The sequence below is a fragment of the Hyalella azteca genome, unplaced genomic scaffold (genome assembly GCF_000764305.2).
Source record: "Hyalella azteca isolate HAZT.00-mixed unplaced genomic scaffold, Hazt_2.0.2 contig12373, whole genome shotgun sequence".
NCBI classification, from domain to species: Eukaryota; Metazoa; Arthropoda; class Malacostraca; order Amphipoda; family Hyalellidae; genus Hyalella; species Hyalella azteca.
In genome coordinates this window covers 56,127-83,937 of record NW_025942333.1, presented here as the reverse complement: position 1 = coordinate 83,937, position 27,811 = coordinate 56,127, and the positions used below count along the sequence as shown (strand labels likewise).

The window sequence follows — 27,811 nt, the reverse complement described above, 5'->3', positions numbered from 1 at the left end:
CCGCTGTTTCACACATGTTCAATTAATAAATTAACATTTTCTCCATATATATGAAGTCCTATCTAATTTCAAAATGTAAATTTCTATATTGCCTTCTTTAATGAACACGTATTTCGAATGAGAAATGGTTTATGTCAGATACCTGAGTTTGGTACCTCATGTACCATGAATTATCCCACGGCAAGGAAGTAAGAGTTCAATGCAAAAAAAAAAAATGAAGAAAAATAAGTGAGAAACGTCTTGGCTGGTGACATGCAAGATAGAGTGTTGAAAGTTGATATTTTAGAAAATCATAAACACACACAAAAAAAATTTGTATTGGTGCAATGAATAAATAATTTCATGAGGGTATGTTTGTTGAAAATAATTGCCAAGTCTCTGTATCAAAATGCAATAGTTTCAGAAGACAATTTCGAGCGCTGGAATGCTAGTAAGTAATTGCGTAAAATTATCATTATTTTAGCGATACTGCTGAAAAAAAATGATGGTATCTAAGATAACATTGATCCTCAATCCACCGCATCACTAGCGCGTGATCGGAAAGTAAAGTCTGCTATTCCAGCGTATATAATAGTAGACATATTTCCTCCATCGTTGCACTACAGTTTTTGGTGGGTTTTCAAAATTTTGATACGCAAAACTTCTTCCATAACCTTGCAGTTCGGTATATTTCGTATACATTTTACATAAAATTATTAATTATCGATGCTGCCGAGCAGGGTAGAACTTCGGGAACCCATTTAACCATGTACATACTTGACGAAAATGACATAACATTGTGTAATAAAAAAAAATTCACGCTCTACCCTGACAACTTTTGCCTTAAGGCATAATATACAGCGATTCATGAGAATGTACAATGGGGTTTATACAATATACAGCTTAACTATTTACATATTTTGTATACAGGTTGTATCGTTTATGGTTTGATTCAGAACTAACATTCGGTATTTATTTCCCGCAATTTCATTTGCTCAAAGTTAGCTCTCAGAAATAAATGAATTTCTCATTTTATGCAGAACCATAACAACTAATAATTTATCTCCCTGAATAAATTATCACGGTTCGTTTACATCGCAAGACCATGTTAGACACTTCATAATCACACACTTCACGATAATTATTTTTTCCCGCTTCCGCAATATACAAGATTGAGCGCCGACAGTCGATAGGTTCTGCATGGTCACAAGCTCAGGCGTCTCGTCACTGAATTGTAGTAGTTTGGCGTAGAAATTTGAATGTTCAACAAACCGTCATACATATTTGGCATACCATTAATTTTGGCAAACACATAGTTCCATAAGTTGTGTTTAACAGAGATGTTTTAATGCATTATAATTCATAATTCAATAATCTGTTTATCTCCAACATTCGAACCGCTTAAGCGGATTATACAGTGCCATTGCACTGTAATGAGTTAATTTTTAACTAGTTAATTTTAACTATACACTTTGTACAACGCTTATTAGTTATCACTCCGCGTTTCTCACATATGTTCCCTCCAAGATGGATTATAAATATTTGGGGGAATAGGAATCATGTTTGGGGAAGGACCGAAACCCTGAGGATGGAACCCCGCACTCGAGGGGAACCCAGGGCCCATTGGTGCTGTGGACGATGTAGGGAAGGCATACTGGGACGGCAACGAACTGTTGAAAGACGATGACGCGAACGACGTAAGACGACTAAGCGACGAGCGGCGCTCCAACTCGTCATGACCGAGAGAAGCCGCGCCCGACAGCTCCATGGCCGACACGCTCGGCATGCTCATGTACGTCGGCTCGTTCTTGCATGGCTCTAACTTAATAAGATTATCACATTTATCTTCACTTTCTTTCTTAATTGTCACGTCGCTTACTTCAGGTATACTTTCTAATTTCATTTTCGCAGGTTTAGGCTCAGTTTTCAGTGAATCTTTTTTGCTGTTACTTTTATCTGAGCCGCTGTCGCTCTCGACATTTTTCTGGACGATGCCTTCTTTGGTTTCGTCCTCGTCGAAGCTGTAGTCTTCGTAGGTGTCGTCGCCAATTGTCTCGTCGCCGCAGTCGTCATCATCGTCGGTGTCGGCGCTTTTGCCCAGACCACGAGAAGCCGATCTTCAGGGACGGAATAATACAGTTATTCAAGTCCCAAAAAGCCTTTTGTGTCAGCAATTTCATTTAGTATCATGAATAAGATTTCAAATCCATCATACATTCATCTCCTATAGTATACATGGTTGTCATTCATTTATATCATTGTAAATTCTAATTGGAAATATTTCTCAATTTAATGCGATTGAGGTGAGTAATTCGGAGTCTAGGCGATTCTTTAAAAAAAGTAGAAGAAAGTTTTTTCGTCCTTAAATGCTATTCTTGCAGAAAATTTGTATTTCTTGCAGAAAATTGTATTTCGTACAGAAAATTTGTATTTCTTACAGAAAATTTGTGTGAAAGTCGTTAATGATATTCAAAAGTATGCAACTTACTTCTTATCATTGGCGCCTCGAGGCCTGTTAAGCTGGCGTCAGAAGATGCTCTCAAGCCCTCCTCCTGAGCCCTGATCGCAGCTCTGCCTGGACTCATCGTCGTCACAGGGACTCATGGCCTGGGCCCCGCTGTTCGACATGGGTGTTGCGGGACCGTAATCTGAGCCTGGTCCCCCGGGACCGCCTCCGTCAGAAATGTCCCCTTGAGAGTCCGACGTCATGGCGGCGGTCTCGACGCCCCCGTCCCCGGCCGGTCCCTGCAGGGCCTTTGGGTCCTTGTTGCTCACCTGCCTCCTCCACTTGGCGCGGGCGTTCTGGAACCATACCTGTGGGCAGAGGGCAGGCAAAATATATCAGTCCTAATATTTGTCAGGATAAAAAAATGATCATTGAGAATTGATTTTGTTTTTGGTCTATAGACACAAAGATAAGACTTGAGTTTTAACGGCCATATAGGTGATAATTTAATGTTAAGTGGTAAACAGGCTAATATATCAGTCCTAATATTTATCAGGCTAAAAAAGTTATCATTGAGAATTAATTTTGTTTTTGGTCTATAGACACAAAGATAAGACTTGAGTTTTAACGACCAAATAGGTGATAATTTGATGTTAATTGGTAAACTGGCTAAGAAATTGCGCCTGTGAGCACCACAGAAGACTAATCGGAGTGTAATAAAATAAATGTCAGAACATAAAATAAAGTTCACTTAATTTTATTTACAAGATTTGTCGCTCTGTTTAGTGAAAAGCATCGGAAAAATGTTTGAGCTCATGGGGCCAGCGAACAATTAGAGGCCACAGGAGAAGTCCATATCGTAGCGTTTCCTCGCCAGCGTTTCAGAGCTTATCAGGCCTTATCTCTTGCATATCCGGCCACCCAAGCGACATCTCCCGTCGCACATGCAGCCACACACTTTCATAGTTACAGAAATTACGCACTAAATATTAGCATGGATTATTTGTTTAGTTTATCAGTTTATGTGCAATGAGTTTATGTGCATTTAGTTACGAGTTTATGTGCAATACTCTACACCATTCAGTTCGGGCCCTCGAGTTGGCGGTGTGAGATTTTTGCAGAAAATCTTTTTTTTTGCAGAAAATTTAATTACGAAAAATTTAATTACAAAAAATTAATTTTGCAGAAAATTTAATCTACAATTTTCAGTAGCATGGCTTATTTGCATCGTTTCTGCCTTCGTCTTTATGTGCAATGCTCTACACCATCTCTGCAGTTCGGGCCCTCGAGTTGGCGGTGTGAGACTATTTTTGCGGAAAAAGTATTTCCGTGATTTTGTTCGAAGTTCACGGATATTTGTATTGTGTTTAATATTGTGTGTCACTAGGAAAGCAGTTGTGAGTCGTTGTTTTTGCTATATATGTTTGATGAATGTTATGCTCAAAATTGCAGTTGAATGAATCGGATGTTGTTTTATTCGACACAAAATTGAAACCAGAGATGCTATGGATATATTTAATTATAGTTAAAATGTACAATTTTCTAACTCTGTGTGATAATTAATATTTACCAGAAACGATCATCGCGTTTCAAGTTATCATTCAAGTTTCTCACAATGCTCATTGTCAAACTATCCTTCGCTTTAAAAATTTTGTCCGCAATTTATCCATTCCTGAGGTAGAAACTCGAGAAATAATTTTCAGTCAACGGACTAAGGGAAAAATAATACATTAAACGATATTATTTTTCGTAAATAGCAATAATTGTTCGAGTGAGGCGACAGGAAATGACATGAATATAGGTACCGTGTATTTCATTTACTGGACCAAGGAATCTACAATGGTTCGTCGTCAGGTTTCGTGGTACAACACACGACACGTCGGACACTTATCGCGCAAACATCCGGCGACGCTACCACTGTCTCGCCATTCACAGAACTTATAAACTTGCACTTTACTTCTCTAATTTATGCAATACTAAGCCACATATGAGAAGACACCCTTATTGAATGACACACGACACGATTGTACACTAATAATTTTCGAAAAACGAGAAATAACTACGAAATTTTAAAAATAAATTCCATTCTATTATAGTGTGACTGTTATGTGTCTGAAGATGATACTTCTACAATCGTTCAGAGTGAGACTGTATTCTAAGTGACGTGGGATGGCTGACAACTCTCGTAATGGCCGTATAGTGGCGGTTTGTCGGTTATTAGGAAACATTTTAGGAAAAATATTTATTCACTTAATCATTTTAAATTATTGAAGGTATTTCAAATAACGGGGCGGAATAGTGAGCAGCAGCGTTGAGAAACAACATCAGCAGCACCGCGCAACAGAGGCAACAGCACCAACAGTGCGTGACAGCAACAGCAGTGCATGCCAGCAACGGCAACAGTGCCTAGTAGCAACAATAGCAGTGCATGCCAGCAACGGCAACAGTTCCTAGTAGCAACAACAGCAGTGTATGCCAGCAACAACAGCAACAGCAATGCGCGGGAGCAACAGCAACAGTGCGTGCCAGCAACAGCAGCAGTGCATAGTAGCAACAACAGCAAAGCGTGTCAGCAACAGCAGCAGTGCGCGGGAGCAACAACAGCAATCGCAGTGCATGGCAGCAACAGAGAGAACAGCATTAGTAGTGTGTGGCAGCAGCAGTGCAAACAGCAGCAACAGCAGCAGCAACAGTGGTTAACAGCAGCAACAACAGCAGCAACAACAGCAGCAACAGCAGCAGCAACAGCGGCGTCATGTAAAGAATGTTTAACATGGCCACCGAACGCATGTAGAGCTGTCGTTCAAGAGCCTCTTTGTGCATCACTTCTCTTATGAATTCCGTCAACGTTTGTATATGTGTCGACATTGATCAATAATTCATACTCATTCAGAACTACGCATCATCTTTTCGTGATGTTGGCACATTATACGTTAAAAAAACTTCAAAGTTCGCTCCTGTAGTTGATTTCTTTGATCTAGTTCACAGTACTGCATGATTCGCCCCGTAAAATTTTCACGTGGTTCGTCTTGTAGATTCAGTAGTTAAGTTTATTTGCACTTAGCTTGTTTAAATCATCACTGGATATTGTCAACCCTAGGACCTCACTGTTTCAACCATCAAACATTTATTTGACCGGGTTGTTCATGTAATTGTTTACACCGTTCACAAAATAACTCTTTATTAATTTAATAATTGTAATTCAATATTTTTAATATATTATTATTAAATAAGAATTCTAAGCAGAATTGAAGTACCCATTGATATCGATTCGCGCACCAACCACTCCGAGCTGAAATGAATAGGGACAAGCGAGTTTGAGTTTGCGTCGTGAGTTTCCCACGAGTTTTCAAGGGTTCCCTCATCTGCAAAACTCGCTAGTAAATTCATTAAAAGGTCAAGGGGTTTCCATTGCTCCACCAAGACTCGGGCTCGCACACCCAGACTGTCGTGCGTGCCATACGAACCTCTGTAATGGGTAACAGACTGGGTGCCTGTTCGCTAGACTGCTTCACATTACTTTTTCTCTGACATATCAGATGATTTTTGTTAAATAACGCGATCTTACAATTCAAGAAGAAATGTTAAAGCGATATTGCTTATGCTTCGTACAATTATGATTTTATGCATCGTTAATTTTATTTCAAAACAAAAAAAAATCGTACTCTGTGGCACAATTAATCACGTGAATGCAAATAAATCAGTTGTTATGCCTTTTAATACACATCGTTTGTCCAGTTATATTTCTAAATGAAAATAGACTGATTTTTGAAACAAAAAGGCTTTCATTTGTACTCAGATACAGCTGTGATCTGTAAAGGAATATACAGGTACAGTTGCAGGTTTATAGGTGGAGATACCAACAGCTTCAAGTTATGCAGGGATAACATCGTACTCTGTGGAACAATTAATCCAGTTATATTTCTAACTGAAAATAGAGTGATTTTTGGAACAAAAAGGCTTTCATTTGTACTCAGGTACAGCTGTGATCTGTAAAGGGGTACACAGGTACAGTACCAGCCTCACAGGTAGAACTTACAGCTTTAAGTTGTGCAGGGATAACAGCTTTACGTGGTATATAGCTGCAGTTCTGACACATGACCCACCCTTATTTTATGACCCACTTTCTGACAAGTTATGGCACCACCTGAGACCTTCTCCCTGCCCATAGCCATGGCGGGCTTGTCTCCTAAATATGCATGGAAAATTCAGTTGAAATCTTAGTGTCGAGAAAGAAAAATTTTGATGAAATGCTCGATGAATTCTAATTTTTCCACCATGATAGTAATTTCCTGAAGCCGGATTTACGAGTGTGACTTTGAAAGATACGAAATAAACTTAATGTATTGATACTTGAAAGATTTTGAGGATGTTGGAAAATTTGGAAAGTCATTCAAAAATTCATTTTTGGACCAAACTTTTCAATAATCCCGTTTTGGTCTTAAGCATTTCACACTACACGCATCAGCATGCGACGAACTGTTGCGATAACCGTGAGGCGAATGCTTCTAAAGAATATCAGGTCATCAAGTTCGTTTGACGTAAATTACGCAAAAGCAAATCAGCAAGTCAAAAATGAAAAATATCTTAGTATTGAGGACAATTTCCGAGAGTTGAGGACAATTTCCCTCTTCTTTTCAAAATCAGTCCCTACAATTTAAACCCCCATGTTATGCGACAAACTGATTCTTGAAATCAGCCATGTTGGTTTGCTCAATATGTTGCCATGTTGGTTTCTTTTCAATAGAAACGTAGATAATGCGTGCGCGGGAGTGGACGGAGGCTAGTGATGGTTGCAGGCTGACGGTGGCTGCAGGCTAGCAGTGGCTGCAGGCTGGCGATGGCTGAAGGCTGGCGATGGCTACAGGCTGGACAGGCTATAAGCTCCTGCTATTCAAGCAGTAAGAGGAGGAGGCCTCGTAAGTGTACGCGCGGCCTCAACTCCCCTCAGTTAAACGTCGACCTTGCGAGGGAAATGCGATGCTTGCGTGGTGCGTTTACACTCGTATATGATTATACGAGACTCAATATTTGATGACTGAATTAATAAACTAATTTATACTTCAATTTTGATTAGCAATTGAAACTTATTTGCCAATAGTTAATTGAGATTTATGTTTCCAAGCTATATAAATGTTCAGTATTTTCTAACTTGAAGGATCCAGTCAAAAAATTTATTTAAGCGGTAAGCGAATTTGTTGCAACGTCGGCGTCAAATTCGGTCACGGACGCGCAGAATTGAGCGACGTTTCCGTCCGCAACTGAGAAGATCCGTCGCAATTTTTTTCATTTCATCCAACTTCCTAAAACGTCATGACGAGTTTTTTTTTTGACGGCGAGGGCAGCTGACTGCCGAGAAGTTCAGATTAAAGGCCGACAAAAGTGTGAAGACGGAAAAAAACTCAGAACGACGCATAAACGTCCGTCACATCGCCAACAGATGCGCGCGCAACACATCTTGTAGCTCTGCGATCGTGTCGAGTTCACATTAATAAAAATGTTGAGATAAATCTCAATTCCATAGCTATATACTTCAAAGCAGGAATTTTCAATTATTGCTAATGTAATTGAATTATTAAAAGAAATTCGATGGATCTGTGTCTCGGCTTCATTCGATCATATATTTTTCGAATCTAACTTCGTGCTTATATCAGTTAATTTTTTACAAACAATTGTGTCCAGAATAGCTTCATTGCATACTGTAGAATAGCAATAACGCTCCATCTACTGGAAACAATATGGGCATATAGTTTTAAAATCGGATATATTAAACCCATGAGTTGTCAGTTTAATGATATGATAATGATATATTATGCACACGAAAGTCTAGTGATGTTTCAAGTGTGCAAGATACGTGTAAAGATATGGGACAGGGTGGGTTATAATGAAAACTGCGTACCAAGCTCCGTAGACTTTGCTCGTCCGAATGCTGATTAAGATATCACCGTTTTTTTAATGAATCCAAATTGCATTATAAATTTTAATTTCCAGTAATAAACATTCGATTGAATAATTGAAATGAGTTATTGTATGTGCTGATTTTATGGAAACTAATATTGCTTATTGATTAAATATTACATTGCGTCAATCAGGGCCATAACGTCAAGAATCTACAATATTCAGGGTCAATCTTCGTTCATCTTCATAGTCGGAGAAAAAATACTGATTTTAATTGACATAGATGAGAGGATTGATAAATGCATGATATTAAATTTTATTTCTAAAACAGAGCTACATAAATGGGTTACCGAATTCTGGAAATTTTCCACTGATTCGATTTCTGTGGAACATTACAGTTTATAAGACAAAAGAAAAATGCCCATAACTTAGAAAACTTCATTTATTGCTTTAAAAAAGTGAAGAAGTGTCACAATTTCATTGGTTTTTCCTACGTACAAAAATATATTGTAGCGCACGACCACTGAGACAAACAAATATTTTGCGCCTTACAAGGGCGCATGATATTCAATTTTATTCTCAAATTGTATAAAATTATAAATATATTATCAGTTGTGACGCAAGCACATTTAATAAACTTGAAACCAATTAAATATCCTCACTTTGCCCACGAGAACCTCCCTCGCAATTAACAACCATAGAATACTGTGTTTCCAAGGTCCACTTAACCCTCTTGAAGATTTATGGTCCTTACGTTAGTCGTTCAGTTGCTGAATTTCAGCCCCAGATATAAGTATGACAAGTTCCCAGCACTCGTTATTCATGCATATAATTAATTCAGTGCGACATGTTGAACAAACAGACTCTTCAACACTCGCAGTCGCATCCTTATTCTATGAAGTCTCGCTTCTCAGAAGCAATCTTGCATTACTTGTTAATGAATATTTTCTAATTAATGTGTAGACTTTTATGACGCATCACCGAATAGTCGTATAAAGGCCCGCTGAACGAGCTTATTGATTGAGACGCGCGCCTGCAGTGAGTGTGCTTTACAGGGTGCGTGTTATGCGTTCCTATAGTGACATCTCATCGTGTAACTTCGATTAGAGTTTGGTAAGATATGTAAAGTTGAATAGTTCAAGTTGTGAATATGATGGTACATTTTATAAACAATACTGCATAAGGATGAAAAATGGACAATTCAGATCACTAAGACGAGTCAACCCATGGCATAGATACGTTTATTTTTTTGCTTTCTTTAAAATATTCTGCGTCCGCGATATAAATATTCCTAGAAATGAGCATCGTCGGTTGAAAATATTACATAGATAAATTTTGTGGTGTGAGTGAATATGTTGTGGGTTGTGAGTATTTTAAAGTTAAACAAGTGTGGAAAGTTTATTTCTTCCTCTGGGCCATAGCAATAAATATCGATCAACAAGACTAGGATTTACAGGATTTACAACAAAGCTTCATCATTAAGAAGAAATATTATCAAGCAAACCAATACTAACCATCTAATTAAGCCACTAATCTATAAAGGTGGCTGAGATCATCTAAATGGAAGAGCCAAATTTTTAAATTTACTTACCTTCAATCCAAAAGAACAGACACTTTTATTCACGTTAAGAACAAACATAAAACTTACTCTTCAATAAACATATACCATTTATATCAATGAGATGATAAGTAAGCCTATATCTAAAAAATACCATTCCATTGCATCGGACGGATCATTGATAAATAGCAGTAAAAATACCATTCCAATATATCGTACGATAATATGTAAATTATGTAATAACAGAAACACATTTATTTACCTGTAAAACTCTCTTGGAGAGATTTGTCTTCTGGGACAGCGCCTTGAGGTCCTTAGCATCAGGGTTGTGGTTGATGTCGAAAAATACCATTCCCTTTGCATCGGACGTTTCATTGATAAATAACACTAAAAATACCATTTCAATATATCGTACGATAATATGTAAATTATGTAATAACAGAAACACATTTATTTACCTGTAAAACTCTTTTGGAGAGATTTGTCTTCTGCGACAGCGCCTTGAGGTCCTTAGCATCAGGGTTGTGGTTGATGTCGAAGTACGAGCGCATGGTGCGCAACTGATGGTGCTTGAAAGACGTGCGTATACGCTTACTACGCACAGGCTGCCCCGTCATCGGGCCGTACGCCATCTCCATGTCGTAGTTACCTCCTGGTATATCTGCTGGCACAGCAACATTCCTACATCAATATTGCTCTCAAGTAGCAACATTAACTGGGGCCATACTTTCAAAATTCGCTAAGTGAACGTAAGGATTTACGCTTTATTTTCTTTTGGAGAGATTGATGGATTTTGCTTGAAAGCTCGTCAATGATTGGCTGATGAACTTACGGTCTCTTAACTTTTTTTGAAAGTATGGCCCCTGAACTTCACTGAGATATTACTAGAGATAACAGCAAAAATACACAGCTTCCGTGCAAATCTCATATCTACTATCTGTTAAATATGTAAACATAATATATTCCGATACAAATATCTGCACACAAAATATTCAAAAGAACCACATTCATAAATGTAATTCTCATAAATGGATTAGTAATGATTAGTAGTTCTTATTTGTATTTATTATGTATGAATTAACTTGTCTTTGTTTGTATAGAGACATATGAGGCATATGTCCGGTAGCGCGGAAAAAATTCTATAGTGTGCGTATCCAAGCACATCTGGGTATCCAGAGCAGCGAGTGAGGTACGATCTTATTCATGCATCCCAGTTCATAAATAAATCACTTATATATAATTAGATAACAATTGTTAATGTCATCATTTATAAGAACAAGTGCTCATACTTGCAAGCTCACTATAAGAACGAAGGCCGGCATTTAACCTATTGCTGAATAACATTGGTGGGCAGTTCAATGATATTCATCTGCATCCAGCGTAATAAGAATAATTAAATTAATGATATTAATTTCAAATAACAGAACGGGAGAAAATAAAATAGATTGAATGTAATATTAAACGTCAAAGTGTGAAACGTGTACAATGAATAAATGGACAAGTGAAGACTTTCTCTATTGCTTCAAGATATTGAAATTATATCTGTAACACTAATCAAAATATTCCCATTGGCGTTTTCATTTGCTTTAAATATCAAACAAATTCAACAGTAAAAATTTGAAAACATGAATAAAAATTGCGAGTCATTCAACCGGTAAACTCAAATTTCAATTTATTTTACACTATTATTATTATTTTCATTTTCTAAAATTTTTTATTATTTTTATTTTTTATTATAATTTTTTAAGAATATTAAGAACAATTTAAATTGGAAAAAATTTGCGTGCAAAAATGTGCGCACAAATCACGCATACCGGCGCGTAAAGTCGGTGCATGGAATTCAGTTCATTATATACATGTTACAAGTACGTGACTCATACGACTATTATACTAACAACCATGCGCTTTATGTTCATATAACAACGCGGCCCCAACACAAGTTCACACGCTGCTTTTCTTTACGTCGCTACGAGGGGGCTTGTGACGCTCAGTTCCGAGAGAATGTCAAAAATTGTAAACACAATATCAAAGAAAACAGTGAACAATGCTCATACAATATCAAACACGCTACAATAAGCCGCTATTGTCGCTGTGAGCCCTCATACGCGACATTTATTGAGGTATTTGCTACAGTGTTGGAGTCACGGCAGGTCTTGCGTCTGTAATGTGAGCGTTAGGAAGTATTTCAGCTGAGCTAACAGCTTATATTTTGCCCCTCATATATATATTTTGAGTGTTCAGACAACAGGTTAACTGTTGAACAAGTTATACACCTACACTAGCCAATTATTTCATGTTTCCAGTGCTGCAGTGAATATTGTTATTAATGTATGCATAACTCATTATGAGTGAATATATTATTCATGAATAATTTGATTGAAAATTTATTTCCTGAACGAGCAGGGGTCCCCATTGCAGTAACTTTTACCGGGAACCCCCATAGTAACTTACTGAATTATAAATATTTTTATTTATAAATCAATCTTGGTCATCGCATGGCCGTTTGTTACCACCCACGCATCGATGATCATTGCAGAACATGATGGAATCTATTTCTCTTCCGATAAAAACAAATTTCCGTGTAATGAACAAGCCATTACGATTAGATTTAGAGTTTCACTTACATCTCTCGGAGCAGCTCGGCACTGTGGCGTTTTTTTTTACAACCGCTACCTCAAATTACCCATAAATAATAAATCCATGAATCAAATCCTGCTTAATGCACAGGCTATTCATTCACCAAGTATAAGTAAAACTTGTGTTTGTGGACAAAGAATTTTGTCATGTTTGTCATGAGTATTTTAATTTTCGCTAATTGATATATTTTTGATAAAATACGTAGTGAAACGTAGCTCAGAGCGACATTAGCAGCTCCCGTCCGTGGACCACCAAGCTTCTTCTTGAACGTCTACATCCTCTGGGCATTTTTTCAGCGCCGGACATAAAGTATCCCACAATCGGGCCAGAATCTGGCAGTTGGCCCTTGTCTGGGCAACCATCAGCCGTCACCAAGTGTTCTTGCCTTGACAATTTTACCCTAACGATGTCCTTGCCCGATCTTGCTGGTCCAATTTTATGGGAGCTCTCGTGGACTTGTACCGTGGGCGGGTCTGGCAGAGACTCTGCTCGAATTAAATCTAACGACGGGCCGCTGCTTAAAATAACGACCTTAAAAAAATATTTTGATTTTGAGCACAGCTGGACAGAAAAATCCTAAGAACAATCAGGAATTTCATTGACGCACAATTGGTGATATTAATGCGTAAGATTATACAGAACACAAACGTAATACAGTTCCGTTACAACATGTAATGCAGTTCCGTACCATCAGCGGTGTATATATACACTATATGTCTATGTTGCCCGCGCCGCGCTATAGGAGACCAGGTTTTACACTAGCGAGCATTTGGTGCGCTGGAACAAATTAGACCAGCGTGGACTACAAAGCTGTGAAAAATTATTCTGGTTAAGTAAATTCTCTCCATAGAAAGCCATTTTTATTTGCTGCATGATTGTACACATTTTTTTCGTGGACAAAGTCCAGGGATATTGGTTAGAATTCCCATCTATCGTGGAATAATTATTAATTGCACATAATTGGAAGGATTAAAAATAAACGATCTGCCAAGAAAGATATTCATACAAATATACAAATATATCATGCATATGAGCCTTCAATGCAAACTTTTAGTGAACACGTCGAACAAGATTTTAAAGAGATATTCGAAAGTGTGTGAATGATTGAGACGCATTCTCTGACGATTAATTTAAAATTATAACATTTATTATTTCGATCGGAACGCCAATTTAAGAGTCACGAAGACGTCACGCATGGAAGTTGCAGCCGTCACTCATATGCCATCAAACGCAGGGCTTTCTTCAGCGATTCCTTGCCTGTAAAATCAACCGTTGCCCGCCATGCAGTCCGGTCCGAATGCATACTCACGCGTTATAGAACGATATACAATTTAGGCTTGAAATTCGCAAAAACAATATGCCATGTTAGCGAATATGACAAATTATTATTACAAATTATTTTAATCGGGTGGTAATACACTCTGCATACTAGGAACTTGATTAGATAAACGATTTCGAAAGTTATATAGTAAACTGTTAAAGATTGGAACATTACATTTTTTATTGATTTCTTGTTTCAAGTGTGCTTTGTGTGGCTATATGAACGATTTCTGTTATGCTCTGAGTGTTCAAATATTTCTGATAAGTAACTATATACAAAATAATTAAATAAATAAATAAAATGATGTTACTTATCAAAAGATTCCAATAAAATTTCCAGAATTCATGCAGTGGAACTATATTGTGTTTAAATTTTCATCACGGAGAAATAGGTATTGATTGGGAGAAGCATAACATGTATGACCAACATAACCAGAGATTCGTTGCTAGTCAACACTCGGATACAGACTGTTTAGTATCGATCAAGTCAGCGGGCGCCAAAGATGTCAGTTCAGAAAACGACAAATATTGATTCTTTGCTGACAAATGGCAGTTATGAGTGCAAGAGAGAACTTAGTTCATTCGGATTGAGTTGCGCAATGTAAAGAAGCGGGTTTTTGAAAATTGGTGAGATAAATAAGAATTCACGATTAGTTTTGGAAAAACAGCGCTGTGTTAAGTATAGGTATCATGCTTACTCAATTTATTGAGCTTTCTTCTGTTGAGTAAATGTCATGTGACTGCGAGTTACCAACCACAATGTAGCCCGCTAGCAACTGCAAGGTTAAGTTTAAAAGCTTGCGCGCATGAATCAAATGATTAGTCGAATAAACTTGAAGAGAATCACAAGGAATATAAGGTAAAAATCATGACGCTTGCTCATCAAAGTAGCCTGAGCAACTGTGAGTGCTCTCGCACGAACCATTGAACAACAGCAGGAACCATCGAGCAACTGGAGGAACCATCGAACAACTGCCGGAACCATTGAACAACAACAGGAACCATCAAGCAACTACAGGAACAATCGAGCAACAGTTGGTACCATGGAGCAACTACAGTATCCATCGAGCAACAGCAGGAACCATGGAGCAACAGTTGGTACCATGGAGCAACAGTTAGTACCATGGAGCAACTGCAAGACCAAGTTGACGCGGGACTCGCGCCGCTCGATGGCGCGCTGGCTGCGGGCGCCGTATGACTCTTCAAGTGACTGGCAGAATTTGACGGCTTTTGTGGCCAGCGCGACCGGCATTGTTAGCTCGCCTCTAATGGCCATTGTGATGGCTTCCTTCGTCCCTGCTGCTTCTGTTGCGGCGCATTTGTGTTCATGTTTCGTCCTTTTGTGCCTTATGCTTGCTTTTTGCTTTCGACACCTGCGACTGAGATGATATAATTGCTAATTTTTCTTTGTTTTACGCGTAGAAAAAACATCTGTGTTCAACTCATGCGTCTCCTAACGCCCGCGACTGGTGCACGCTACTTGGTGTACTCGTTCTCTCAAGAGAAAAAAAAAACACACACACACAAGTTGACATAGAAAATAATTTTGAAACTAGAGTGTAAATTAAAAAAATTACACCATTAATAAGTACCTACACTAAATTGATTTGAACGCAGATAGTAGAACTCGCCGCAAGATAATCCCAATTTACATCATGCCACAAGCACACTTTTATTTATCTTATGAAAAATAGAAGCAAAGGTCTTGTGATATTGAAAGCAACACAGCAAAAACTTTACATTAAAGCGAAAAGAACTCTGGTGATTATTGGATGAATTAAAATTTTTGGTCAAACTGTGACAAATATCAACTGTCAGTACAGTTTCAATAAGTTTCCTGCGTAAGGAAATTTCCAAACATCACAAGATCTTTGCTTAGGAACGAAATCAAAGTCAACTTACAATACTCACTCAAGTTTGTATCCATAGGCTCTTCCTTGGGCTTCCGTTTCTTATTCCTATTTTTATGAACTTGAGGGCAGACGCCGCTATTGTTGAAAACTTGAAGCTTCGTGAGCTGACCAGGGCTGGGGTAACCCCCCATTATAACTTCAGGGGGTAAAGGGGGGCCATTTATTCCAATGGGACCCCCATGCAGCATGGGTGGGTGCATGGGCCCCCCAGGGTAACTTATGCCTCCTTGTGGGGGGATATTTACGGGGGAAATATGGCCGCCATCGTTATTGTTCGGTGCCTGCAGTGACAAATGTTCCACTTAAATTAAAATGAAAACATTTGTATATTCTATAAATATTTGTAAATCTTATTTGTATAAATATTTTTAAAATAGTAATGTTGGATTATAACAATTTATATATCAGTGCAATACCAGGATAGCAAGGATAGCAAGGATTTTATTAAACGATTTACTGAACCATAAGAACTCCTCATAAATAAATTCGTATATACTGAACTCTTAAGAAATCCTCATAAATAACAAGATTACATACTGTATATGAACAAATGTTGAAGGAAGTTTAAACATTATTCAATTATCCGTGCCTGGAAATGTTCACTGCAGTAAATAAGTGTGCCCGCTATGCCAAATCTGTCGCCCTTATTGAGCCTAGCGTTGCACATGTCGCAGGTGAAGCAGTCGTAGTGGTAGACCAGCTCCTTGACACGCATCACCATCTGAGCCTCGATGAACGGCTGGGAACACCGCGCACACTTCACGCTCCCGAACATCCTGCGTACGAAAGTGTAATAAATTAACTCATGTATGCATTCACACTCATAAGAATATTATTGTAGTTTGTTGAATTTACTAATGTATGCATTCACACTCATAACAATTGGTAATTTGTTGAATTAACTCATGTATGCATTCACGCTCATAACAATATTATTGTAGTTTGTCGAATTTAATAATGTATGCATTAACACTCATTACAATCGGCAATTGTTGAATTTACTAAATGCATTCACGCTAAAACAATCGGCCATTGTTGAATTAACTCATTTATGCATTCACACTCATAACATTTGGTATATTGCTGAATTAACTAAAGCATTCACACTCATAACAATTGGTAGTTGTTGAATTTATTAATGCATGTATTCATACTCATAACAATTGGTAGTTGTTGAATTTATTAATGCATGTAATCATACTCATAACAATTGGTAATTTAATGAATTTAATAAATGCATTCACACTCATAACAATCGGCAAGTGTTGAATTAACTCATGTATGCATACACGCTCTTAACAATATTATTGTAGCTTGTTGAATTTACTAATGTATGCATTCACAATCATAACATTTGGTATATTGCTGAATTAACTAAAGCATTCACACTCATAACAATTGTAGTTTGCTGAATTTATTAATGCATACATTCACACACATAACAATTGGTAATTTGTTGAATTTAGTTATACTAATGTTCTCAATTGTTGCAAGCATGTTTTAGTTAATAGACTTAAAAGCATTTAACCACAATGAAGATTAGAATCATCTCAAAAAAGAACATTAAACATAAAAGCTGTATGTGTAAGGTTCATAGCATGACTTCAATAATCAGAAAATGTACAAATTTCAAGTCAATGACCATATATGTCAAACGGGATAAAATTTACAAATTTTACACTTTGTTAATTTAATTTACACTTTGTTAATTTTACACAATTGTTAACATTTCGTCAATAATCACAAAATTTGTTTTAATTTTTTGTTTTATTTTTGATTTTTGTTTTGTGATTATGGAATTTTGTGATCATTGAGTACGTAAAAAATTATTGGAAATTCGTTTGTGTTTATTGAACAAGTAAGAATTCCTCACGAATACGTTCGTATTAATTCAACTCTTAAAAAATCCTCATAAATAAATTTGTATTTACTGAACTCTTAAGAAGTCCTCATAAATAAATTCGTATTTACTAAACTTTTAATAACTTCTCATAAATAAATTCGTATATATTGAACCAGTAAGAACTCCGTGTTTGGGTTTTGAATACACGTACAATCAAACTATGAAGTCAAAGGTTTTTATCAAAATCTTAATCCGAATTTGGCTAATGCAAGGGCAACTAAATCTTGTAAGATAATTCAAGAATTGTACATTTACGATCAACCTCTGAGTTGGTCTTAACAGACTAAACAAAGTTTTGTTCAACATTGTATCGGTTGCGCTATAAGGCATTAAAGTACCAACTTTATGAAAACGTATCATCATGAGCGTAATTAGATTGTCATTAGGACGGGCGTTCATCTCGAAATAATCGGCCAAGCCATTGATTTAACGGTTGCGTCTCGCATTAGTCTGCCTCACTGAAGCGGGGCTCCCGCTTGCTCTAATTACTGGCCTGTGAAGCGAGACAATTGAGTCGTCGTTCTCGGGCCGAGGCCTCCGCGCTAAAAAACATCTAATTCAAATTATCATCCTAATATGAACGCGAACTGAGCTTTTTAACAATGAAAAATGTAAAATGCTTATTCATATACAAACTTACTTCAAATTACAATGACAACTTAATGTGTAGAATACTAAAAAACAATCTCCCATATCATGGCGTCAACAGCGAATATATCCAATAAAAGGTGTAAAGGTTACGAATGACAGGCAAAATATCGGTATCTAAATCAATTACTAATTTTTTCATGTTAATTACGTAATAATAACTATTTAAAAATTGCTAATGACTCAAACATAATTATAATTAAAATTTATTATTTGCTGGAACACTTAAATCATGGCTCATTTGATAATATTTAGTTTAAATATTAAACAAAATCTATATTTCCATATAAGCCAAGCCATCACACGATTGTTTTCATTGTCTGTAACCTTTTCTTCTCCACACACTTACAAAGAATTTTTGATGAAGAATTTTTCCATGTGAATCCAGAATGTGTGAGCTCCTAGGATTCTTATATTCATTTCTTCGACTGAAAGCGAAAGCAATCAATAAAGTTTGCCATCAAATCCACTGTGGTTCCTAATCCATCCGACACTTATCTTTATTCCATCAGGACCTTCGATGAAAACCTCTCGACTCGATCACGCTCACTCGAGCAAAATAACTCCAGTGACCGAGACGAGCTAATAAATTCTTCTAAAAAGATCTGGTCGAATATCTAGCTTCTGTATATGCTCAAGATGGTAATCTAGTCGGTCGCTCTTTAGCAATCCTAAAATTATAAGCCCAAGTGCTCGAATATACGAGGAATGAACATATTAACAAATTCCGGGCGTGCTTTCGGGTCGGAACGCTTGGTCATTTGTGTCGAACGGGCTTATTTATCTCAGGCTATTATGCACTCAATTCCTGCGCTACCATTTTCGGGGAAACCTAGACGAGGGGAATGCGGGGTTGCGGTGACAGCAGAATGCTGCGAGTGTTGGGGAATCAGGATGAAAATTAGGAAAATTGCAGAAAACTATGACCAGACCAATTATAAATTTAATTTTCACCGATGATTTTAAAGAAACTAATGTCACGGAGTGTGCTATGATATATAGCTTTAATGATTGCTATTTTGGCAGGGAATCTGAGGAATAAATTATTTTTGTACTTTGCATGGTTTTTATGAAGGAGGACTCGGCTTTAAAGTAAAACACGATCGCACTTTATATTGTCCAACAACGGCTTGTAACAAAGTAAGAACAAGGAGCGCAGAATGGGTTAAGAAGTTAATTGGTGCGGTAGCAAGAGGCAAGGTAGGGGATGTCATTGGATGGAACCTGACCCTGCTAGCAGGGCTCCCGGGGAGTGTGTTTGCAGATGCAGGGGCTGATAAGCCCCGTACGAGGGGGCGGTCTGAATGCCCAGAATTGCTCAGGACATGCTCCTGTTGCCGCAGATTTTTATCACACTGACAATTGCCGCTACTGAAAATGAATGAGCCATCTTTTGGGAGCAAATTCGAGAAGACGCCCAGCCGTCCCGGCGATCGCTTTACACGACGCACTTGACTGAGGTTCAGATAGGTTATCTGCCGACACATCGCCGGCCAGTTTGTTAGTTATGCACCATTATGAGTATTTAACTTGGGGCTCCAAAACATAGAAATTACTATGTTTATTGGAAGCGTAAGCGAGACAAACTCATTCCAAGAATTTGAGGCGCGATATGAGGATCGCTGATAACGACTGTTAAACCATCAGCAGGACGTCGATATCAAGTCTGCGGCTGTCCGCTGACTTTATAATCATTGCCACACTGAGATCTAAAGTGCACAATAAAAGAGAAATTCAATCAGTGAAGCTATTTGAGTAATCGACTTTCTCCAGTTCAATGATTTATTTACAATTTCTGGAGAATTCTTTGGAGATTTACGAGCGCAATCTAGTTTGCTCTGCAGACCTGTCAGCCATGACAATTTATGTTCCGATTACCCCAGTGCTGGACTTTTTGCATTTTCTACATTCTGATGGAAAAAGGGCAAAAAGTGGATTTGCTCGGACGCTATTGCTGCAGATGTTCTGACACTCAATTGAAAACTTATTTTATTTGTGTTAGAACTTTAAGCGCCAAATACAAGTTTTCGCCAGTGTTAAATTAAGTTGAGTGTACTACATTTTTGACGTCTTCCTATGATCCGAGAAGTGAATAAAACTTTTGAAATTACATATAACTCGTTAAATTGTTCGAGTTTTTTCTCACAACTGCCCCTGTACTTTTTCGTAAATGTTAAGAGTTTAGCAAAGAATGTCGTTCTAAAAAAAGCATAGAATGGAATGGTGCTGCAATGAGATTGCTGAGTAACGCTCGATAAAGAGCTATCAAGGCACATTTGTGTAGGAAAGTTACTGTGTGGATACGTCGATATAGGATGATGGCTTGACAGTGCGACACTCAATCCTCCCGCATGCCTGCGATAACAGAACAAGCTACTGGCAGATATCCTTGATGGTCCATTCGTGCAAGTCCTGAGAAACCCACCAACCTCAGGTACTTTGCTATCTTAATACAACTAAGCTCGGGCTAAGACATTTCACTGGAAGGTGACCAGGCAAGAATAATTGCTGCCTTGAATTATCTCAACGGAGGAAGTCTCAGGTATTTGAAATAAGAGTGCGCTTCTCTTGGCTGCAGATAATAGTTTAAAATTTCACCAAGTCGGGCATGAATTTCTCCTTGAATTTCAATGGAATAATACGGCAAAATTTCATTTCTTTAATGTGGTGTTATCAATGTCGTTTTTATTTCGGAATAAAGTGCGTATGACAGCACCACTTGGTTTACAGACAATAATAACTCAGATATTTTTATCTGAGCATCGTGTTGCATTTTGGGCTTTCCGATTACAGGACACCAATTCTCGTCTATGAATCTTAAATTTAAAATAAGCTAATATGCAGCCGATTATAGTATCTGTAGATAAATTGCGAGCTATAAACGTTATACCGGAGTTAGGTGCAGGACTGATAAAAAAGCTTATTTGGAGTCTTCTTCACCTGTGAGATGGACAATCAGTGTTCGAGTATCACTGATACTGTCTCATTATGCGTATGCATATAGTGCAGTCTCCACCAACTTTGATATGACCTGCAGTCAGTGTTCGAGTATCACTGATGAGTATCACTCCTTGTGTGGTTTACAGTGGCTGCGACTCGCCAAACATTCCGTCATAAGAGTAAATGAGAATTTTGATCACATAGTAAAGTCTACCAATGAGATCTATGAGCAGTTTTGCTAGAGTATGCAAATTTCGGTAATGCCTGAAAACATTTGAGAAATTTAACAAGTATTCAGTAGCCTCAACGAAGACTTTTATTTAGCTAATTTCAATGTAGGGTTGATTTTAGATTGGAATGTGAGAAATTAAAATAAATTATAACGACAGTCAAAGCAGAATTTGGATCATATTTGGAAATATTTTTTTTTTTGTGTTCATTTGATCTTTGAACCCTCTATCGTAATCGTATAATGACATATGAGGTGCAGAGATGTAATTTGTTATAATGCGTGACATAAGAGCCTGATCCTTGGTATCTTGAGGGGTTGCAATAAGAAGGATTGAATTTTCATGTTGAATGACATTCACTCTAACATGTTTTAATAAACATTGAATTTACAATATCCTAAAAATATAAATGCGCAGGTCAAATTGGTATTCATGGAATAAAAATTTGTACGAGTCCATGTTGCATTCACAACTTATATATGAAGATAATAAATGAGAGCAAGAATGACGTTAGGTCCTTGAAACTGAAGTAATCATAAAGCAATCTATTGCTGCTATTCGTAACATGAATGTTTTAAGAACATGAAATAAAAGAAGAAAAAGAATCAAATAGTTCGAAAATTATTCGCTGTTTAAGACACCTTGCGTGAATTTAATCTTGAGGTGACTTCACAAAGAATTATTCATGTCTAGGAAGCGAGGAAGACGCATAAACCTTCAATTTGTTTCATTATCAATACACGATGTCATTAGGCAGTTATTTAGTCAGAGCTACTGTGCAGCCGTGCCACGCGTACTTCACTGCACGATATCTTTAAACAGTCATTCCTTTTCTCACGCATTTTACTACAGGACTACGAATGGCTCTACGAATTACGCACGATATCTTTAGGAAGTCATTCCTTTTCTCACCCATTTTACTACACGACTACGAATGGCGCTACGAATTACGCACGATATCTTTAGACAGTCATTCCCTTTCTCACGCATTTTACTACAGGACTACGAATGGCTCTACGAATTACGCACGATATCTTTAGACAGTCATTCCTTTTCTCACGCATTTTATTACATGCCTACGAATGGCTCTACGAATTACGCACGATAACATTAGGAAGTCATTCCTTTTCTCACGCATTTTACTACAGGACTACGAATGGCGCTACGAATTACGCACGATATCTTTAGGAAGTCATTCCTTTTCTCACGCATTTTACTACAGGACTACGAATGGCGCTACGAATAACACGCTTTAAGGCAATATTGTCGTATTTGTGGATGAGTGTTTTCACGAACTTTGTTGATGGAAAATTTACGAAGATACTTTGTATGTGCGCACATTGATCCTCATACGCGTTTGTAGTGACTAACTCCATTGTAGTGACTACAAGCTCTTTCTTTTCCACCCTAAGATATAAGAAATTTAACTCTTTTATTCTTAGAGTTTATTTCTATTCAATTCAAATAAAGCAGGCCTAAGTAACAGTAGTCATTTCTTTTCTCACGCATTTTACTACAGGACTACGAATGGCGCTACGAATTACGCACGAAAACATTAGGCTGTCATTCCTTTTCTCACGCATTTTACTAGAGGACTACGAATGGCGCTACGAATTACGCACGACATCTTTAGGGAGTCATTTCTTTTCTCACGCATTTTACTACATGGCTACGAAATGAGCTACGAATTACACGCTTTGAGGGAATATTGTCGTATTCGTGGATGAGTTCACGATCTTTGTTGATGGAAAATATACGAAGATATTTGGTATAGGCGCACATCGATCTTCATACGCGTTTGTAGTGACTAACCCCATTGTAGCGACTATAACCTCTTTCTTTTTCACACTATAAGATTACCAAGAAATTTAATTCGATTAATCTTAGGGTTTAAACTAATTTAGTCGGAATAAAGCAGGCCTAAGTAGCATAACGACGGATGCAACGAGTTCGATGTTTTTAATAATTATTTTGTCATCTCGTTAATTTAATTAAGATTCCAAGGCAAAAGAATGCACCTTTTTTATATATGTGTTTACTTATTAGTGCCGTCGATTTTTTTGCAACTTTTGCTTACAATAGTTGGTTCCTTCAAATTTTGAAAAGGGATGGAAATGATCAAGTCTACCAAGATAAATTCTCGCTCCTCAGTCCAATCACGTCTACGGGACCACATTTTCCACCTATTCACTGCTTCTTGGTCTGATCTCGACTGTAAATCCTTAAAAGTTTTCTTCAAGTCGTGGCCTTCAATCTCGATTGGGATCAGCGCCCTCCCTCTCCCGGCACAGCTAGTGCCTTGTCTTTGCTGTAATCGGAGAAGAATGGTAAATGCATTAGCTGACTCCGGTCTTGGTAGCAGACCGTAATTTATAGGTAGGTTGTTGTGCTGATTTCCCTTGTATTCTCCAGCAATGGGTTGTGCCGCGATAACCCGACACCGGCCCAAAGAACATGACGCAACAATCGACGTCCACATGCAGTAGCCAAAAGTCGTGGACTCTGGTGCGTTTTGATGCTCTGTAACTTATTATTTTCTACAGAACATATTTCTTTCTCTTATTATTTTCTAGTTATTTGTTGCAAATTTTCTGGTCATCGCTTGCGACTTTTAGGTTAAAGATAGAAAGTTCTCCGTCGTATTCCCCCACAAAAAAAATCTTGGATGAAGTTCCGAGCTTCTAGTATTTGTAGCTTTTCGATAAAGGCGACCTGAGAACATTAAATGGCTTCTAGTAGTCAGGATTTAAGCGGTGACAGAGCGAGATCTAATCTAGGGATGGGACTTGGTTTAGGAAGGCGGGTTGAAGAGGCAGGGAGCGAGGGTGGCAGTGTAAGCGAACCTCAAGATACACTCGAGCTGGAAGAGGCAGATTAGCAGCAGGACGCTTTGAGTAAAGCATTTACGGAATGTTGCATCCGGCGATAAGACGTCGTCTGCTACTTGCGATCAAACGGCCAGCGCCTTCTTGCTACACTGCTTCTAAACTCCGATAAAATGTATTGTTTTGCATAAAATCTTGCATAAATAATCCTGGATACCAGAGTCGTTTAAGCTCCTGCATGATTTACTGGAGCATTTAAAATTGTGGAATTTCTTCTACAAGTCATCCATTTTGAGTGCTTTTGAACTAATGGCGCCAGCTCTTCAGAGTCACATTTGCCTAATTTGTTTACCTGTCGCACAATAACATAACTTTTGGTGCTCAAACAAAGACTATATTTTCATGCACTTCATCACAGACTCAAAAAATTGTTATTTGAGATGAGATAATTTTTTAACTCATCGTTTGAACGAAGCGTGCCTCTTTCTAATGTACAAGGCGGAACTTCTGACAAAAGCAGCGTGCCGTGACTGAACAATTAGACGCTACTTGTGATCTCGGAGTGTAGATGACGGAGGCGCAGCCATGGGATTTATGTGGCCGCAACCCAGTCGCTGGGGCGCCGTCCGAATACTAAACGAAGGTTCGTGAACTGCATGTTGGTCTCAAGACTTGCTAGTACGTTATGTACGAGGCTTACACGTACGTTATGTACGAGGCTTACTCGTACGTTATGTACGAGGCTTACTCGTACGTTATGTACGAGGCTTACTCGTACGTTATGTACGAGGCTTACTCGTACGTTATGTACGAGGCTTACTCGTACGTTATGTACGAGGCTTACTCGTACGTTATGTACGAGGCTTACTCGTACGTTATGTACGAGACTTATTCATAAGTTATGTACGAGACTTGTACGTTATGTAGGCGGCTTACGTACGCAGCTGTATGTACAGACTGTTAATTGTTATTTTCGTGGACAAAAACTTCTATCGTGAAGAATTTATCCGAAATTTTACGATTCCAAATCCGATTTCAGGCATGTTGAGACATACTAATGAGTATTTCAGCCATTTTCGGAATTTTCAGAATCCTAAATAAGACATTGCTTATTCGCTCTAAATTAAAGCCTATAAGAGGAGATGGGGGAAAATACCTCTATATGATTTCATGCAACAGATTCTGTGCTAGTGAATCAAAGTGCCAATTGGCGCTTGAAAATAAGTTTCAAGCGCCAATTTTTCACCACTGCGTTGTGAAAAATAAAGTTAATAGATAATTTAATAAAGTGACTAATCTCTCCAACTGAAGGGCGTAAATATGCAAATAATATTTGGAAATTATCTCACCTGTGATAGTCTTCCTTGCAAAATATTAATCCGTCCCTGGTGAAGAGAGTGCGCGGTGTGTCTAAAGGTATTTTACAGGTGACACATCGCAGGCACCCTGCGTGCCACTTCTTATCCACGGCCAGCAGGTAAAATCTGTCCAATATTCTCTCGGAGCAGCCTGCGCACACCTCCACCCCGGGCCCTGACGACACGGCAGTTGACACCTGGAACAAATCAGAACACGCATGTATACGCAACACGCATCTCTGAATACGCAACACGCAGCTCTGTATACGCAACACGCATCTCTGAATACGAAACACACAGCTCTGAATACGCAACACGCAGCTCTGTGTTAAGAAATCATTTCTTTGCATTCGGAACATACATATCTGTACTCGGAACATACATCTCTGTACTCGGAACATACATCTCTGTATTCGGAACATACATATCGTATTCGTAACATACATCTCTGTATGTATTCGCAACACACAGCTCTGTGCTAAGATAACATTTCTCTGTATTCGGAAGATATGTTTTTGCATTTGGAACATACATCTTTGTATTTGGAACATACATATCTGTATTAGGAACATACATCTCTGTATTCACACATACATATCTTCACTCGGAACATATATCTCTGTATTACAAACATACATCTCTGTATTCGGAACACACTTCTCTAAACTCGCAATGAAAATTTTTGTTTTCGGAACACATATTATGGCGAGGAACTATGAGTTCGCCACCAACGATATTTCAAAGGTTCCTGCAGATTCACAGCACTGATGATGAAAAGAAACACAGAAATTATTGTTTGCTACAATTAATTAATACGCTGAATCTATAATCAAAACGATATTATTCGGTGATTTTTATTATATCTCAACACTCTTGCTTGTATAATTGTGAAAAATCTCAAATGATTCGATATTAAAATAAGATGAAATAACTGGGCCGTCTAAATAATAACTATGGCAGCAGTAATCTAATAGAAGTGATGAGATGTTCCATTAATTGTATTGGAATATGGAGATTTATTTTAGAAAAGAAGGACTTATCAACTGGCAATATATATGGTTGTAGGAATGATGATGATATTATTAACAATGATATTCAGCGCTGAAGCAGCTGATTGGTTCAGATTTAAATTCCCGATGAACACACTCGCTCGACTAAAGATTGCTCTCAATTGCCAACAATTGGGGAAATATTAACAAACGGAAATTTTCATTCGGTAAATGATCCTGTAAAATTCATTTACCGAATAAATTTTCATTCGTTAAAATGAAATGTTACTTTATTTCTGTGAAAAGCTAAGTTTAGTCCGGGAACCCAGTTGATTAGCTCAGCTAAGTAAGGTGAAATGCTTACCTGTCCTGAGGTGACCGTGCAGGTTGAGGATATTGAAGTGCAAGTTGAGGATACCGGAAAAATTTTCATTCGTTAAAATGAAATGTTAATTTATTTCAGTGAAAAGCTAAGTTTAGTCCGGGAACCCAGTTAAATGGCTTAGCTAGCTAGGGTGAAATGCTTAAAAAAATAATGCTTACCTGTCCTGAGGTGACAGTGCAGGTTGAGGATATTGAAGTGGCCGTGCCGTTGCTGTTACTATTCGACGTGCCTATGCCTTTGTTGGATATATCACTATTTTGGCATGTAATTGGCACCGGAGACGCCATCCCTGTTAGGTGGTATAATGAAGAATAATGTAAGGTAATATGGTGAATAACCCCGATATGATGAATCAAATGCTAATTGCTTGCAGAATAAGTGAGTTTCTGCAAATAAAAATAACAAACTTATCAAGATGCGACCATGGTCCTTAACCTGCATTATCGCAACAAATCTAATGAAAGAAATTCATAAATATCACAACAAAATTTAAAACAATCATAAAATAACTATCAACTATAACTACATCAACAGTGAAGAACTAGGTGCATGACGCACAAGTGGTTTCACGACGAATTTAATTCTGGAAAGTTAATAAATTTCAGGCAGGGTTGTGTGGACTGGATTTTTCTCATAATGTAGATACGAGTAAAGACGAAAAATAAATCAATTAATATAAATGAGTACAAATTTAACAGCACCAATATCAGCAATAACTGTTTGAATGATCAATAAAAAAATTCCTAGGCAAAGGCTGCACAAAAATAAGTTAGCATGAAAGG

The 27,811-nt window shown here is 37.8% G+C and overlaps 1 protein-coding gene across 1 annotated transcript; it reads right to left on the bottom strand.

The window, feature by feature from the left end:
- Nucleotides 1-319: 319 nt before the first annotated feature.
- Nucleotides 320-27,316, bottom strand: LOC108679497 (LIM/homeobox protein Lhx9-like). Its single transcript, XM_018168121.2, has 7 exons — nucleotides 27,188-27,316; nucleotides 25,647-25,852; nucleotides 16,341-16,527; nucleotides 15,750-16,032; nucleotides 10,340-10,542; nucleotides 2,468-2,793; nucleotides 320-2,096 (listed from the first exon to the last, which is right to left on the bottom strand). The coding sequence occupies exons 1-6, from the start codon at nucleotides 27,314-27,316 to the stop codon at nucleotides 2,506-2,508; spliced, it is 1,296 nt and encodes a 431-aa protein (XP_018023610.2). The 3' UTR covers nucleotides 320-2,096; nucleotides 2,468-2,505.
- Nucleotides 27,317-27,811: the final 495 nt, after the last annotated feature.

What these genes read in the sequence shown, in the direction of transcription:
- LOC108679497 (XM_018168121.2), bottom strand. Translation starts at nt 27,316, where the DNA reads ATGGCGTCTCCGGTGCCAATTACATGCCAAAATAGTGATATATCCAAC. An exon ending in ACTGCAGTGAACATTTCCAG is followed by an intron (nt 16,033 to 16,340) that starts GCACGGATAATT and finishes TTGTCACTGCAG; the next exon opens with GCACCGAACAATAACGATGG. An exon ending in GCCTATGGATACAAACTTGA is followed by an intron (nt 10,543 to 15,749) that starts GTGAGTATTGTA and finishes CTGTGCCAGCAG; the next exon opens with ATATACCAGGAGGTAACTAC.